This window comes from Heliangelus exortis, chromosome 8, assembly GCF_036169615.1.
Source record: "Heliangelus exortis chromosome 8, bHelExo1.hap1, whole genome shotgun sequence".
Lineage (NCBI taxonomy): Eukaryota > Metazoa > Chordata > Aves > Apodiformes > Trochilidae > Heliangelus > Heliangelus exortis.
Window position 1 is genome coordinate 5,778,382 of NC_092429.1, and position 15,879 is coordinate 5,794,260.

A 15,879-nucleotide genomic window follows, 5' to 3' on the forward strand; every position below is an offset into this window, starting at 1 on the left:
ATGCTGCTTGGTCAAGAGAGCAGAAATTAAAGAGGTGAGATCCCCGTTTTAAGAGATCAAAGAAAACATCTCAAAACTCACAGTGGAAACTCTCAACTACAGAAAGAAAAATAAAAGCAGAAACTGCTCTTTTCTCTTGAAAGCCTTTTAACATAGGACAATCAGAATGCAGCAACAACATGGCAACATGGGTGGCCAAAAGGTTGTGAGGGTCTCTCCATGAGACACAGTAAAACAGAATGTCCTCTTCTTGAAGCTGTGAAGCCTGAAGGTGATAGGGCAAGATTATAAATAACACGAGTGCTTCAAAGCTCTTCATTTCTTCCAGTAAAAAAAAAACCAAATCACCACAACAAACCCCAACAACAAAAAACAAGAGGTGGAAGGCACAGAAATTCTTGACCCATGCTAAAAAGCTGTTGAGGATTCAGAACAGGACCAAACAAACCCATGCAAGACTATTCACCTAGACCTTTAGATACTGACATACAATTTTTGAGTAAGTTTTTTCAGATGAAAAAAAAAAAGTAAAATAAAATCACTGGCAGCTAAGGAAATTCTAAGTAGAGAGATGTTTAAGCCATCTTACTATTCCTTCCAAGGTATCAACAGTCAGAAAACACAGCAGGCTAGGTAGAAATTTGGTCAGAATCAGGACAGCTATCAGTACAGTCGAGCAGACAGCTCAGCAATCTGCTAACTCTTAACACCAGATTAGCAGAATGATTGGCTTAAATTAGCTCATTTTTTATGATTTTAGTTAAACCAGGGAAGTGAAAGTTTATGCATATAGTTCCTTATGCCATGGACCACATATGTGAGGTGTCTATAATTGAACAAGATGTAGTTTATGGACAGACAATGCCTGAGAAGGAAAAAAAATGGACTGCAGGAACCCTTCATGACAATCTGTATAAAATAGAGCCTTAACATGAAACCCATGTTTACAAACCCAAAGCAACAACACACAGAACAACAGGAAAAGTATATTTAATTTTCTATTAAACTCCCAACCAGAGTACATTTTCCAAAAACAGAAGTTAAAGCTTTTATATTACTGATGAGAATTTCATAATGATCAACACCAGATTTTCTCAGGAGAAAAAAGGTAAAACATTGGTTAGACTCCCTCTTTGCTCTCCTGGAGAACCTAATCTTTTTTTCAAGGTGAAGTATTGCCAAATACTATGAATCTCAAAGCAACATCCTCATTCCTACTCACTTCTGGATATTTTGTTTATTTTTTAATTCCAAAGTAGTAGTAGCAGTAACAAAAGTATTTTATAGCAAATTCCTAAAACCTATTCTAAACAAATTATAAGAGATCCCCTTTATAAGACCATTTTAATTTAACCAGCAACAAAATTGTTAGAATGGAAGTCTGAAAGCATTTATATATGGCCTGCTGTTACAGCTTTTAAAAAATGCAACTTAATTGATATGTCAATCTATTTATAATCTTTGTCACTCTCTTCCCAATTAACCTGAACAAAAGTAAGCAGCCTCATTCAACTCTAAGTTTTATAAAAAATTTTATATTGATTGAAACAAAAATTGTCACAAATAACCCACCATATACCATTTGTAAGAGTTAGTGCCTCAAGCTTAGCCTAAAAATCTTTGCCACAGACAAACTGATGTAATATACTAAAAGAATGAAGGTCTCTAACCACAGAACTTAGGTGAGAGAGGTCCAATCTAACCCATCATGTACCATATTATTGATAATGCCTAATTTCATTCTACTTTCTCTGCTATCACATACTGACTGTTTACTCTAAAGACCTCAAAGTTTAGCTTTGCCTGGCTGAAGCTGTAGACTCTGAAGTTTCATTGCCATGCCCATGTTCCCAGCAATCTTCAATTTGCCTTGAAAGAAAGCCTAAAAAGAAAGATACATTTTATGAAATGGAAGACAATGTATTACCCCAAATGCACCCCTCCCAAAAGTTATGTTTCTGCAGGTCCAGTCCTGCAGTTTTATGATTCCAACAGTCCTCAACACTCATCCACAAATGTATTTTCTGACACTACATGGTACAAGAGTAATCTGAGTAAGCTGTATGGCTCATTTTATTTGTGATACCTAAAGAGAATAAAATAGGTATTGCATGTTTCTCACTTTATCATAACTATGGACCTTTATATAAAACCAGGCAGAATACACAATGTTTTTGTGATGACAATTTATAGAATGAAAGCTCACTGTTCCATTTGGAGACAAGAAAGCAACAGTGTACAGCAGATGCCACAACTGATTTCTTACTCAAACTGCCCTCAGTCATTACTGCTTTTCTTACTAATTCAATTTTACCAACTAGTTTGTGAAGCAGACATGCTGAAGATTGGGGTTATTCCTCTAGACCCTGTAAAAAAGATGAACCTCAGGCACTAAATCACCTACATTGTAAATATTAAATTCTAATTCCTTCTGTGTTTCTTACATTTGCACTAGAACATTTCTTTAATGTGTTTTACCTTCAAACTTCCCCTAGACACACTCCTTTAGTTTGCAAAAATTCTTATTTACCATGAGATCAATAGAAAGTTAAAAGACTGTTACCCACAGGATTTTCAAATTTAGAAGTACAGAAGAGCAACTTCAAATTAACTTAACCATCTGGTTTACTTGTATACCACAGCTGCTTTGATGCACTGAGGAATTAAAAACTCAAATAATCATAGGCAGTGGGTGCTCACCTCAGTTTCCATTTTCAGCATCACAACACAAACTATGTGTATTAAATCTCTCAGCTAAGAAAAATACCCTCCTGGACTACCTACAGGATATGCCTGAGATAATATGTAGCTGCTCAGAAGAGCAGATTCTAGAGTCTTTCTTCAGTAATCTTAACTTTGGCCTCTTTGTTCAGAGAAAGTCAAGACTTGTCATTTTTCACATCAACCCTGGCAGTTGGGAAGAGGGGCTTTATTTAAATTATTTCAACCTAAACACACTCAAAACAAAAGTCAATCTTCTCATCTTTGCTGTACTTACTGTCTGAGGATTCATTTTGCCAGTCATGAGAGCTAACAGATCAGTGTCAGCCATTGTAATTGTACAATCTGCCTTCTTATCTGTAAGAGAGAATTAACCATGAACATTTAAACTGAAAGATGAAACAGTAATAGAAGCTGCAGCTCCATGAAGAACCTCCTGATCCTACAGGTTAGCAAAATGGTACCTGAAGTACATACAAATAAGGGCTACTAGAAAAATACCAGGCAGAGATCATCCAACAGCCAACAGGTATCTGTGCCACCTTGCAGCACAGACCATCCCAACACTAGAAAGATGAACCTTTGTGAAAGGTGCTGAGCAAATCCATTCTTTGAAAACAACTAATAATCCACTTGTAATTGACAGATTGTTACTTGCAAACACTGACCATCACAAGTTTTATCAAGCTTAAATTCACTACTGTTAACTCAGAATAAATGTGCTTTTTTCCCCCGTGACACTCTGAAAGTACTCACTGAAATTTCAGGCATTTCCTGCCCTCTCCTTCAATGGGAACAACATGTGCATTCTAGAAGCCCTCATTTAAATTAATTTAAATCCAGACATTTTTAGGGTCCTCTTGCCAGAAACAAGCTGAAAAAATTGTTTTAAGCTCTGATAGAAATATTAATGTATATATTAAAGAGCTAAAATCTGCACACACCTTTTCCTGCACTCAGATTATTAAGCTCAAATCTTTGATGAAACATTGTAAGCACAACAGTAAACAGTGCTTTTATTTCTGCAAAAACTTAGATCAATGATTTCCCAATCAAATCCCCTGTCATGTTTTTAATTAAAAGCTTTATGACACAATTCATGGGTATATGAGGTTCTGAGGACAGGCTGTTGTGTTTGGCTTTTCTTTACATTACTAAGTGCATGACTTCAGCTATGAGACAAAACATTTTCATGGCAAGGGCACCTTTGTTTCTAATACTTCTGTGGTGTTCCCCACCACCACCCAGTCTGTGTCTCATTTAACTCTGCCTTTCTTAAAATGGCACTTGAAGGTTATGTTAGCTGATACAGTATTGAAATCAGTTAAGTTCTATTGCTTAACTAGCTGCAGAGAAGTAACTTGACCAGATAGACCAGCTTACCCACCCACCAGTGTCTCCAACAAAGCAACTGAAGAAACAGCTGCAGATTACATTTCTGTCCCAAATTTAACAAAACCCCTAAGGGTTGAATTTTTTTTTTTTTTTTTGTAATTATGATATCTATAATAGTCATACAACAGATGTGTCTGGAGCATCTAAGAAAAGAATTCAGAGCTGATGATGCTGAATTCATGGTTCAAAACATTATGGACTGAAGTGTCAATAACAAGAAAAGTCAAAAGTTAAGATAGCTCTGCACCATTTTTACTCTAAAGATCATTCTTCCTTAAACAGAATAAGAATTTATATGCTTTTCATTAGTTTTATGTGTGTTCTGCAAAGATACATAAAATAGAACTGACCTGAATTAACTGCCACAGAGCCTTTACCATTTTTCACATCTACTACCCAAGTTGCTTCTTTTCCACCAGGACCATCCTTTATTTTGAAGGCAAAGACTCCACCAATTTTCTTGACGTATTGTTCTCCTTCCTGTAACAACCACATAGCATGCAAATTATTAATTTACCTCAACATAATTTTAAAATAGTTTGAATTAAGCACAAATTACTTTAAAATCTTTACCCTTTCTACTAACATCTGTTTCCCTCTACTGGGTTTCATTTAAACAACCCTTAAAAAAAGCTTCTACAAACACAAACTATGTGTATTAAATCTATCAGCTAAGAAAAATGACCACTGTCCTAACAGTCTTGATGTCAGCCTGACAAAGTGTGCTCTCTTCTAATCACACTTAAAAAGCAAGCAACAAACAGCAAACAAAAACTTTAAAAATTGTCATGTTAGTTAACAAGCTCTGCACAGAGAACCTAAACTTGCCTTTACTCTAATACCCTTATGCAGGTAGAAACTGTCTGGAAAAATGCAATTTAAAATCATGGCAGAGCACAGAGATTTCTGACACAGTGAAACTCAAAGCTGTAACATTTGTTTTGATGAGCATCACTGAGGAAGTGACTGAAGCTACTTCCTCAGATTTTACAGGTGCTCCATCATAAATTAAAATCCTCTTGTAGGTAGAAGGAGGAGTCAAATACCTCTTGGAGCTTCTTTTCAATCTCCTTGAAGACCAACTGTGACTTAAATCCATCGACAGCTGCACTGAGAGGCACAGCTGCAACACGGCCAGCACTGAAATGAAAAATCCAGTATTTACCCACCTTTAATCACATTTTCAGCACCTTCAAAGTATGAGGAATAGGCCCAGCACTAGCACTGAAACACTTCAGCAGTGTAGAGCAACCATCTATCAATTCAGGGTGCAGTTTACTCTGTTATGGGCCTGACAGCCTGAATTACAATCATTTCAAGTATGCAGATGTTTCTGCATGTATGGACAGGACACTAATTTTATAATGACAGTAAATCATTAATCTTGTTAAGATAAATCAACCCACACTACTGCCACACTTTGTGCAGCACCTCAGAGAAATATCTTTGTTTTTTGGGAAAACAGATCCCACTTTCCCTCCCAGTTCATGTGGGTCTCTTTACTGCCACAAGAAGAACTTCATTTCTGATTCACCCTGCGTAGCCTGATAGCAGTGTGAAACCTCACTTCATTTCTGCAGACACCCAGAGCCAAGGTAAGTACAGTGATTTCCAAAGAAATGGCAATTCCAGCAGCAGGAAAAACAAGTTTACAATTATTACCACCTCTTGGCAGCAGAATTCCAAACAGTGGTCAGGTTTGATGCTGCTGAAGTGACAGAATCACTTAAGAAATGTTGCTGAAGCTTCCTTGTGTGGTACTAACACTTCTCTACAGATATATGGTAGGGCAGCAATAGCAGGGACTGTCTGACCTGAAGAAGGCACATCAACTTTCCTAATAAATCCAAGGCTGTACTAACAGGATGTAGAATTTTAAGGTGACAAAAAGGCAGAACTGTTTTCAATAATAAATTGAGCCCTGCTCTCATTTACCTTGATGTACATTCTTGGCAGCTGTTACTAAAGCCACAAATTACAGGCCAGATCTGAATCCAATTATTAAGTCCATGTGCATTGGCAGATAAAAAAAAATGGTGCAGGCATCTTCACAAACATGTAATGCCACCACCTTTGCCTTAATTACACAATATAAAACATTATTCAATTACACAAGTGGTGTCTGAACAGATTAGCCCTGTTTTGTTCCAAACTCTGACACACATTGGTGCAACTCCTGGTGTCAGGTATCTCCTACACACAAAACTAAAGGACTTGATGCTTCTCTAAAAGGTAATAGTATATTATCTATACATACAAAACTTCTGTAAGGTCCCAACTTTCCCTGACAGGAATGCACTATTTCTAGCAGTACCTCAAGGTTAATGGTACACAAAAAGCAACAGGTTTCCAGTTCTGTGAAATTAAAATATTTTTGAAGACCAGACTCAAAACAATGGAAAATAAAATATATTCCTTAAAACAGCCTTTTCACCTCTGAGCAAAAACTGTGTACCAACATGGACTGCCAAGTGTTGTGAAAAAGTTTGTGGGGAATCCAGGAGAGGAGGCTGTATTTCTTGTATCACACCTATTTTCTCATATGGTGCAGTACATGATAAATTTCACTGTTCCCAAGTTTTCAAAGCAAATATAAAATATTGGCTTTGAGCCTTATAATCAAAACCACAATACACACAAAGAGTAGATCAATCTTTCACAGCAAAACTGAAAATGAAAATATAAAGGGATGTGTGTATTTAAAGTCTCTGCTGAAATTTTGGCTTTAATTCCTGTCCATCCTAGCATAAAACCATGGCAGCTTGCAATATAGCTTCATGGCAGTGTTCTCCTCTCACTCTGAAGTATGCTACAATTTCAAGTGCAAATTCTTCAGCCAGGACTGGAAGAGTAGCATGCCTGAATTTTAAGAAGTACTTAGATACCACATTAAAACACATGCAGCTGAAAGCAATCCTTCCTGAAACCAAAGTATTAACAAAGCAGTGAGCTCTGTACCCATGGTCGTCTTGCTTTTTTTGGCAAGTCCTTAATTTCAAGAAATTCATTCTAACGGGGCCTGTTCTGTTATTGGAAGGTTTATTTCATAGAATCCTAGAATCCTAGGGGTTGGAAGGGACCTCGAAAGATCATCTAGTCCAACCCCCCCTGCCAGAGCAGGGCCCCCTAGAGTACATCGCCTAGGAACGTGTCCAGGCGGGTTTTGAATGTCTCCAGTGAAGGAGACTCCACAACCCCCCTGGGCAGCCTGTTCCAGGGCTCTGTCACCCTTACAGTAAAAAAATTCTTTCTGATATTCAACTTGAACCTCCTATGCTCCAACTTACACCCATTACCCCTTGTCCTATCACTGGTCACCATAGAGAAAAGCCTAGCTCCATCTCCCTGACACTCACCCCTTACATATTTGAAAACATTGATGAGGTCACCCCTCAGTCTCCTTTTCTCCAAACTAAAGAGACCCAGCTCCCTCAGCCTTTCCTCATAAGGGAGATGTTCCACTCCCTTAATCATCTCAGTAGCTCTGTGCTGGACTCTTTCAAGCACTTCCCTGTCCTTCTTGAACTGAGGGGCCCAGAACTGGACACAATACTCCAGGTGCGGCCTCACCAATGCAGAATAGAGGGGGAGGAGAACCTCTCTTGACCTACTAACCACACCCTTTCTAATGCACCCCAGGATGCCATTGGCCTTCTTGGCCACAAGGGCACATTGCTGGCTCATGGTCATCCTCTTATCTACCAGGACCCCCAGGTCTCTTTCACCTACACTGCTCTCCAGCAGGTCAGCCCCCAACCTATACTGGGACATCGTGTGGTGGCTTTTTCCCCCTCCAAAAACCTCGACGTTCCCTTACAGGAAATCACGTGAGCCATTTTTATGGGCTAGTTTGCTCTTTTCAATAACACAACTCACACAGGGCATCCTGTTCATCAGGAACACGACACAGTGTAAGTTACAACCCCTGCTAACACCTGAAATGCTTTAGGTACAACCACAGCCCTCAATGCTGAGCAAGCCCACGGTGCCATTTCTTCCGTGGCAAACGTTAATTCTTAATGATAAATTCGGTAACACAGGAAACACTATTTCTTAAAGAAAAAAACGAAAAAAAAAGGAAAAAAAAGATAAATTTTATAACACAGAGATACAGCAGCAGAGCCACCACAAAGTGAGCCCAGCTGACACCACTACTGAACCCACTCCTAAACTTTCCACCGAGACCTGGACACACGTTTCCACTCAGCAACGCTTTTTCTGCAGACCCAGCCGCCTGATTTTTAAGGTCTTTCATCCCAAACTTCATTTTTCGCTTTATTTTTGTATTCTCCCTCCTCAGGGCCTCTCCCCTCACACAGGCCGCGGGGGCAGCCCCTCAGCTGCCTCACACCGCAGCTTCTCTCCCAGGGCACACACCGGGGTGGTTTTTTTTTTTTTTAGAATCGCTCCCCCTTTGGCCAGGTCTCACCTGCCGGTTCCGGGGAAGCCCATGGCGTAGATGGTGACCACCACGGCCCCGCCGAGGCCCAGGTTGTGCTGCAAAGCCACCTTTGCCCCGGGGACCTGCCGCCTCCCCGCCAGCCCGCGCAGCTGCCAGCAGAGCTCCGCGCACTGCGCCAGGCCTGGGGAATCGAGCACAGAGGGTTAGGGCAGCCGGCACCGGGATACGGCTTCATCCCAAAATAACTACACCCCCTCCCCAACACACCCCCTTCTGCAACCCCTTCAACAAACCCCCCAAAATCTCCCTCAGACCCTCCCCTGAGCGCCCCCCCCCCCCCCCCCCCTCAACATCCCCCCGCCGGTGGTTCCGGAGCCGAGATCACCAGAAGTCCGTATTTTCTCAAAACTAAGAGGAATGTCTTTTTATTCATCATCCCACCTGTTTCATAGAATAATTTGGATTGGAAGGGACCTCTCGAGGGCTCAACCCACCCTCAACTAGAGCAGGGTTGAATATCTCCAGGGATGAGGCCTCAACCACCTCCCTGGGCAACCTCTTCCATTTTTCCACGGCCCCCGTGGTAAAGAGCTTTTTTCCTAACATCCAACCTAAATCTGCTCTTCTCTACTTTAAAACCATTGCCCCTCGTCCTATCCACAGGGTTTATGGTACACAAATAGCAACAGGTTTCCAGTTCCATGAAATTATAGTATTTTTAAAGACCAGGCTCAAAACAATGGAAAATAAAATATATTCCCTACAACAGCCTTTTCACCTCTGAGCAAAACCTGTGTACCAACATGCACTGCCAAGTCTTGTGAAGAAGTTTCTGGGGAATCCAGGAATGTTATTTTTCCTGTATCACACCTATTTTCTCATATGGTCCAATACATGATAAAGTTTTCCATTTACAAGTTTTCAGAGCAAATATAAAGCATTGGCATTGAGCCTTAAAATCTCAAATTCTTCCCTCTATCACCCCCAAACCTCCATCTCTTCCTCTAGACAACTGTGTCAGCCTTTTGGCCAGGGAGAGGATGAATCTGCATTTTATTCTCCAAATTTTATCCACTGTCAAGTGAAACATCACCAAGACAATGAGTAAGAAGTTTTAAAATTCACAGGTTCCATTTATAACCTCTCAGCCTCTAGGAGAGACTGTGTGTTGTGGTGTATCCTGCCCTGGAATGGTTTGGAAATTTAAGATGACTGATGTGACAAACTGCAGATTACTGGGCTGTTGTTTTGTTTTACAAGGATTCTTCTTCTGACAATCTCACATTTCCAAACGAGGAAGGTGAAGAATGTTCACAAATCTGAGCAAGTTTTATCCAACAGCCAACCCATTTGGAAGCAAGCATAGCAGTTTAAGGAACAAAAAAAACCCAAACAGCAAATCAAGAAAAAAAGGAAAACCTGTTGCTGGGAAACAGTAAACAACTGAGCTTCTGTTGTAAACACCAGATAAATATTTTGACGTGAAATAGCTTTTCTTACAGCTATCAAGGGTACAAGGCAATTCAGATCACTAAAAATCTCAAAAATCTGAATTTTCAAGTATGACAACATATGAAAATGGTTATTGAAACTACATTCATCTGAATGTTGTAACACTAAGCAATTATTTAGAAAAAACCTGTTTTGCAGGTTGCTTTAGCAACAGAAAAGGTAGCACCTTTAAAATAAAATAAGTAGTAATGATCAAATTCACACTCCAACTCTTTCAGTTTGAGTATAAGGTCAACCTGCCCTTATACTTGGAATAGCTAGAAATAAGAATCCACCCCAGAGCTGCCTTCCCTCTTAGGAAGGGTTTTTACAGATAAATCCAGGTGGGAAGCACCTGCCTGGACAGGAGCTGTATCTTGTATCTCCCCAGCACAACTAAGTGAAATGGTTTTGCCTACCTGTAGCACCAAGTGGATGTCCCTTTGAAATCAACCCACCACTGGGATTAATGACCCATTTTCCTCCATAGGTATTGTCACCTCTGTCAATCAGGTCGGCTGCTTTTCCTATAAAACAATATTTATAAAAGGAGTTGTTGGCTTTTAGTACCATTGGGATTCTTCTTTATTTCCAGTTAAAGCTAAGAAAGCTTAATGTACCTATGCAGATACCAAATAAACACAACAAATGAAACAGCAAAAAAGCAAGCATTCAGAGGCAAACATTTGCAAACCTACAAACACCCAGGAAGTCTTGCTAAGATCTATGAACTTCCCTGGTTCAGCAAGAAAGACTTGATACACCATCTAGTGACAGAATATGATAGTTTCTCAAAGTTACTTAAAAACAAACTCAAGAAAGATTACATCAGATTACTATTTATACAAACCAAGAAAATTCAAATATATCAAATACCAAAGCAGTTCATGCATTAGTTATCTGAAAGCAAACAAAAACCTCTTCTGCAGAAAATTCTAATGGTTTGACTTACATACAGAGCACTAAACTCTACTGCCTTTAACCTGTTGTAAATCCACTCATTTTGATGAAATTAATCTGATCTGGGCAGATTGTGCATTGCTATACAGCTGGCTTTAGAGCCATGTACACAACTTGCTGACATCTCTGTGTTTCAAAGGCAAAGATGTTTGAGGATTTTTAAAAAGGCACCTGCACATGCTATCCAGTTTATTTCATGTAACTGCCAACACTTTAACATGCACTGAATATTCTTCAGAAATAACAGTAACATGCTCATTTGTTAAACTAATTCTAGAGTTTGCAGGTTTTAAGTTAGTTACAGTGGGAACTTGCTTTTTCTTCTTCTGAGATCAGCTAATTAGACTTTTATATTCAAAAGATATGTCCAGTAGACAAAGTTCTAATAAATAAATAAAAAGATAAAAAGGTATTTCTAATGCTATTTCAATAAAACAGTGACCTGTATTGATGCTATTACCTTCTGGACAGAGTCCCAGAGCTTCATAGGTAATAAACTCATTAACTGAGAAGCAGTCATGGAGTTCAATCACATCAACATCTGCAGGTTTCAGGCCTGCCTTTTCAAAACATTTTTCTGCAGCTTTTTTAGTCATATCATAGCCAACCTGCAAAAAGAAGAAACTGCAAGTTAAAATACCATTACAGAAACATAGCTCATGTTTTCATCACTACACTTGAACTTCTAAACTTGCTGCTTTGTATCCTGTAAGTGAAAGTATCGTGTAGGTGGTCTAATTTATTTTAATGCATCACATATTATAGTCTTTAATTAATGTATGCAGTATGAATGGCACAGGAAGAAGTAATACATACTAAATCTCACAGTTGGCATGTGGAAAATTTTCCAGGGTATATCCTCTATTTTCTCAACCTTTCTCACAAGCCAAATTGCTCCTTTGCATGACTCAGACCAACAGCCTTGAAACAAAACTCCTCACACTGTCTTGCTACTTTTCTCTAATCTGTAACCCAAAAAGAACACAGCTGCAGTAGAAACTATTGGGTATTCTACTGGTTTGACAAAGCATCCAATTATTGCCAATAGTTGTAGGCAATTTGCAGTGAGACCCAAATTTTGCAGTTCAGGTCTTTCCCTTCAACTCTACTTAATCAAGCAAGTAATGATGACTGTACCTGACATGGTATTTCAGCTTTAGTTTTACAGTATTACAGACATAATTGAAATTGCTTTAAGTTTCATTACTCGTAAACAGAGAAATTAAAGAAATGGGTTCACAGGAGACAGACCATATTTCATAGAGAATGGTTTGGGCTGGAAGGGACCTTAAAGATCACCTAGTTCCAACCCCCCCTGCATGGACAGGGACAACATCCACGAGACCAGATTGCTCAAATTTCTTCCTGTTCAAATTGTTGAATGTCTACAGTATCATTAGGACTTGCAGGTCCTAAAACAAACCAAAAACAAACCCTAGGGCATATCAAGGAGTACAGAACTGTAAACTTACCATCTTCATACAACTGTTCTCTTCAAATGTGCTTGGATAGTCAGTAGCCATCACCTGAGCTAGAATTTCCACAGCTTTGGGCTGTAACTTATGTCTTTTCACAAACTCCTCACTAGCCAAAATTGCAGCTGCAGCACCATTTGAAGTTGGACTGATTGAAAGAAAAATAACAATGTCATCATCCTAAATTATTAATGTCAATCTTCCATAAGATTAACTTTTGAACAAAAAAAAACAAGCAGACAAAAAGAAAACAAAAAAAAATTTCTTTGGCTGATGCCACTGGAACAGTATGTTCTACCCATGCTTGCTGGACATTTTTAGTTTTTAATGCTGTCCACTTTAGAAATATTTATAGCAAACATCTGAACAGCATGACATCAAAATGGAAAAGCATTATTAAGGTTTATCAATTCAGAAAGAGCAAAGTGTTCCGTTGCCTACAAACGTTGTACACACAAGCAGCCTTTCAGGATTGTACAGGAAAGGCTGAAGAATTTACACTTAGCAACAGTGGGTATGGTTTGGTAAAAGAAAAAGACATAAGAGCCTCAAAAAACAAAGTATTTCAGCTTACTGTATTGTACTGACAGCAAGCATCTAGTTTTTGGTCAACAGAATTCTCATTTGTTTTTTTATAAGAAGATTTAAGTAAAATAATCTGTAACAATTTACAAGCAAGCAGACTTTTATTTAAATAGATGTCCTACCACATTTGTCTCAACATCAAGATTTATTTCACAATGCTAAGTCCTCTTCTTACCAACACTGTAAGACAGTCAAGTAATCAAAAATTTTGCGAGAATGCAGCACTTCATCTAATGTGTACTCCTTCTGGAACTGGGAGTACCTACAAAAAACACAAACATGACCTGAGATGACTAAGAAACACCTTAGTTTTACTACAGCACTTAGAAGTAGACCTACTAATTATCACACAGCAGCTCTGTAGCAGTTTCCACAAAGCACTGGATAAAGATTTTATGCTGGGTGTAATGTTAAGGAGTAACAGTCAGGTTTTCAATAATTTTGTAACATGCAATATGGAGGCAGAGAACATTACTCACGGGTTGTTAGTTGAATGCTTATGGTTCTTCCATCCAATTTTTGCAAAGTACTCTGGATTTGTCCCTGGAAGGGGAAGGAAAGCTGTGTTGAAGTATTTGGTTTACCCAAACACTACTAAGATAGCATTTTAAAGACTGTCATGTGAATTTGACCTTTACAAGCATTTTTTCAAGAGATTTGTTGCTATCAAGACCTTCTTTAGAACTCATCCTAGGTCTAAAAATTAGATAAAGTACTGAAATCGATTGAGTTTTTGCTAACAGAACATCACACATGCATATTTAATATTTACATAAAGAAAACAAGTATATTTTATTTGAGGTATTACTGTATTGCTGCAACTTGAGCACTCATTTTCTTACCAGGGCAAAGAAGGTGCAGTGAAATATTTGGAGTCTAAAACTCTTTTGTCAAACAATCCAGTCCCAAGCCTATCTACCCATCCTAAGATACAGGGGAAAAATGCACAAGTCTTATCACCCAGACCCTGCAGAAGCACAAACCCTAACATTAGTGGGATTACCAGGCACACTGTATCACAGCCTTAATTTCCTCTCCTGATGGTTTTGCTTGCCCACACATGACCAACTTTTCTGTAGGTAACTCTTTATCCAAATGTATTTCTGTGTCTTAGCTGCAGAAGTTTTAGTTGTAGCAGTTAGGTAGAAGAAAGGACAAAGAATACTCTAATTTTTAAAAAACAAAACCCTAACATAAATCATTTCATTAAAAGAGGACAATGACAAAATTTATTTTAACATACCATATTTCTCCATATGTTCTTTGCCAGCACTTGCAAACAGCTGAGGTGCTACTGGAGCACTTGCTAAACCGTATTTATTTATCATAATTTCCAAATGTTTGTCCATTGGGTTAGTTCTGTCTGAAAACTAAAAAGAAAGTTTTTAAAGCAAGTTGCCATTTCCTTTTCTGTAAAACACCACCACAGAAGTGCTGCATTTCAAGCAAAATAGAGGTTTTTCTGATATTTTAACAATGCTACTGGACAGTGTGTGCACTTCAGTGACATGTTTTGAAGTATTCCTAACTTCCCAACTATAAAAAGCATAAAATGGCATAAAATGTTTAACATTACTGCACTGATTCGTGGGAAAGACCACCCCTATCTGATTTCTGCCACAGTCACTATTTTCAGCAGAGGACTTCAAGTATTTTTCACCTTAACTTAAAATCCTTTAGTTAATATAGTTCCAAGTTACAAAATTAATACTGCATTAGTGTTTTCCATGAAGCTCAGATGAAATATCATAAAGCATGCTAATGGTAACTCTTTCTTATTTCAATCAGTTTAAATTTAACAATTCTGACACAAATCTCTGCATATATTATGAACTTTGGCATAGTTAGTGGGCTCTAATAATGCTTGCTCTAAGGCAATTTACAAACAAAGTCCCACACACATCTCCAGTAAAAAAGGAAATTAAAAAAAAAAAAAAAATACAAGAAAGAAAGGTTTACAGGGCCTTTAGTTTTTGGGGAAGTGTGTTAAGTGGTCAACTGAGTAACCATCAAACCAAAAGCCAGAAGACCCAGACTCCTTTGATTTGCTGTGTCATTTTGAGAAAGACATTTCACTTTCTCAATGCTTCCATATTCTCTCTGGTATTTTCATTATTCCCTATTAACTCTGCCTGAAAAAGCATGACATGCCATCAAAATTAATTCTAAAACACTCCATGTCAATCTGTGTGTCATAGCTGCAACCAGAATCATAAAACTCATTAAAGGCTTCTATGTATCAAAATAATGGTTTCTTTTGTAATCATCTACAACATCTCAAGGCAAGGGCTGTTTATGAGACTATGCCTCAGGGAAGGAGGAGGTATATTTTATCTACAAATACAATGTATGAAGTGTTTCAGACACTTACACCTGAAGCAAGGGATCCTTTTGCCATCCTCTCAAAGCCAAGAGCCAGAACACAATCTGCCAAACCTTAAAATAAGATTTGTGGCTATTTAAAACACAATGTAATTATAAATGAGATTATGTACCAACAACTATTCAATTACAAGAAATATAGATAAAGACCAAAGAGCTGCCCTTCCTCCCTTTTTTATTTGTGAACAAGACAAATTAGGGTGGTACTGATACCAACATACTGATATTGAGGAGTTAGAGATCCCTATAGGGTTGGTACTTTTTTTTAAACTGTTTTCTAGCTACTCCCTTAGGTGATCAAGCACTTACATCCCTGCTATGAATACTAAAATAATCAGACAGAATGTTACTATAGCTTTCCTTAGAGAGAGTATATAAGAAAGTGCAAGAAAGAATCCAAGTCCACAAAGGAACTACAGAAAAAGAAGGAAACTTGTCTGTCAGTTCAGAGCATAGTCTGTCACATGG

The 15,879-nt window shown here is 38.4% G+C and overlaps 1 protein-coding gene across 2 annotated transcripts in view; it reads right to left on the minus strand.

Moving 5' to 3' along the window:
- The window catches only part of SCP2 (sterol carrier protein 2), a 104,263-nt gene that overhangs the window by 85,548 nt on the left and 2,836 nt on the right, over positions 1 to 15,879 (minus strand). The window contains exons 5-16 of one of the 2 annotated variants that reach the window (XM_071750105.1): positions 15,401 to 15,465; positions 14,273 to 14,399; positions 13,509 to 13,572; positions 13,205 to 13,291; positions 12,442 to 12,592; positions 11,430 to 11,577; positions 10,429 to 10,536; positions 8,546 to 8,699; positions 5,163 to 5,256; positions 4,467 to 4,596; positions 2,999 to 3,078; positions 975 to 1,882 (exon numbers count right to left, since the gene is read on the minus strand). In XM_071750105.1, the coding sequence (XP_071606206.1) occupies positions 1,787 to 1,882; positions 2,999 to 3,078; positions 4,467 to 4,596; positions 5,163 to 5,256; positions 8,546 to 8,699; positions 10,429 to 10,536; positions 11,430 to 11,577; positions 12,442 to 12,592; positions 13,205 to 13,291; positions 13,509 to 13,572; positions 14,273 to 14,399; positions 15,401 to 15,465 (1,304 nt within the window). In that variant the 3' untranslated portion in view covers positions 975 to 1,786. Of the gene's footprint in view, positions 1 to 974; positions 1,883 to 2,998; positions 3,079 to 4,466; positions 4,597 to 5,162; positions 5,257 to 8,545; positions 8,700 to 10,428; positions 10,537 to 11,429; positions 11,578 to 12,441; positions 12,593 to 13,204; positions 13,292 to 13,508; positions 13,573 to 14,272; positions 14,400 to 15,400; positions 15,466 to 15,879 lie in introns of those variants that run through there. The other variant, XM_071750104.1, reaches the window with a different exon arrangement.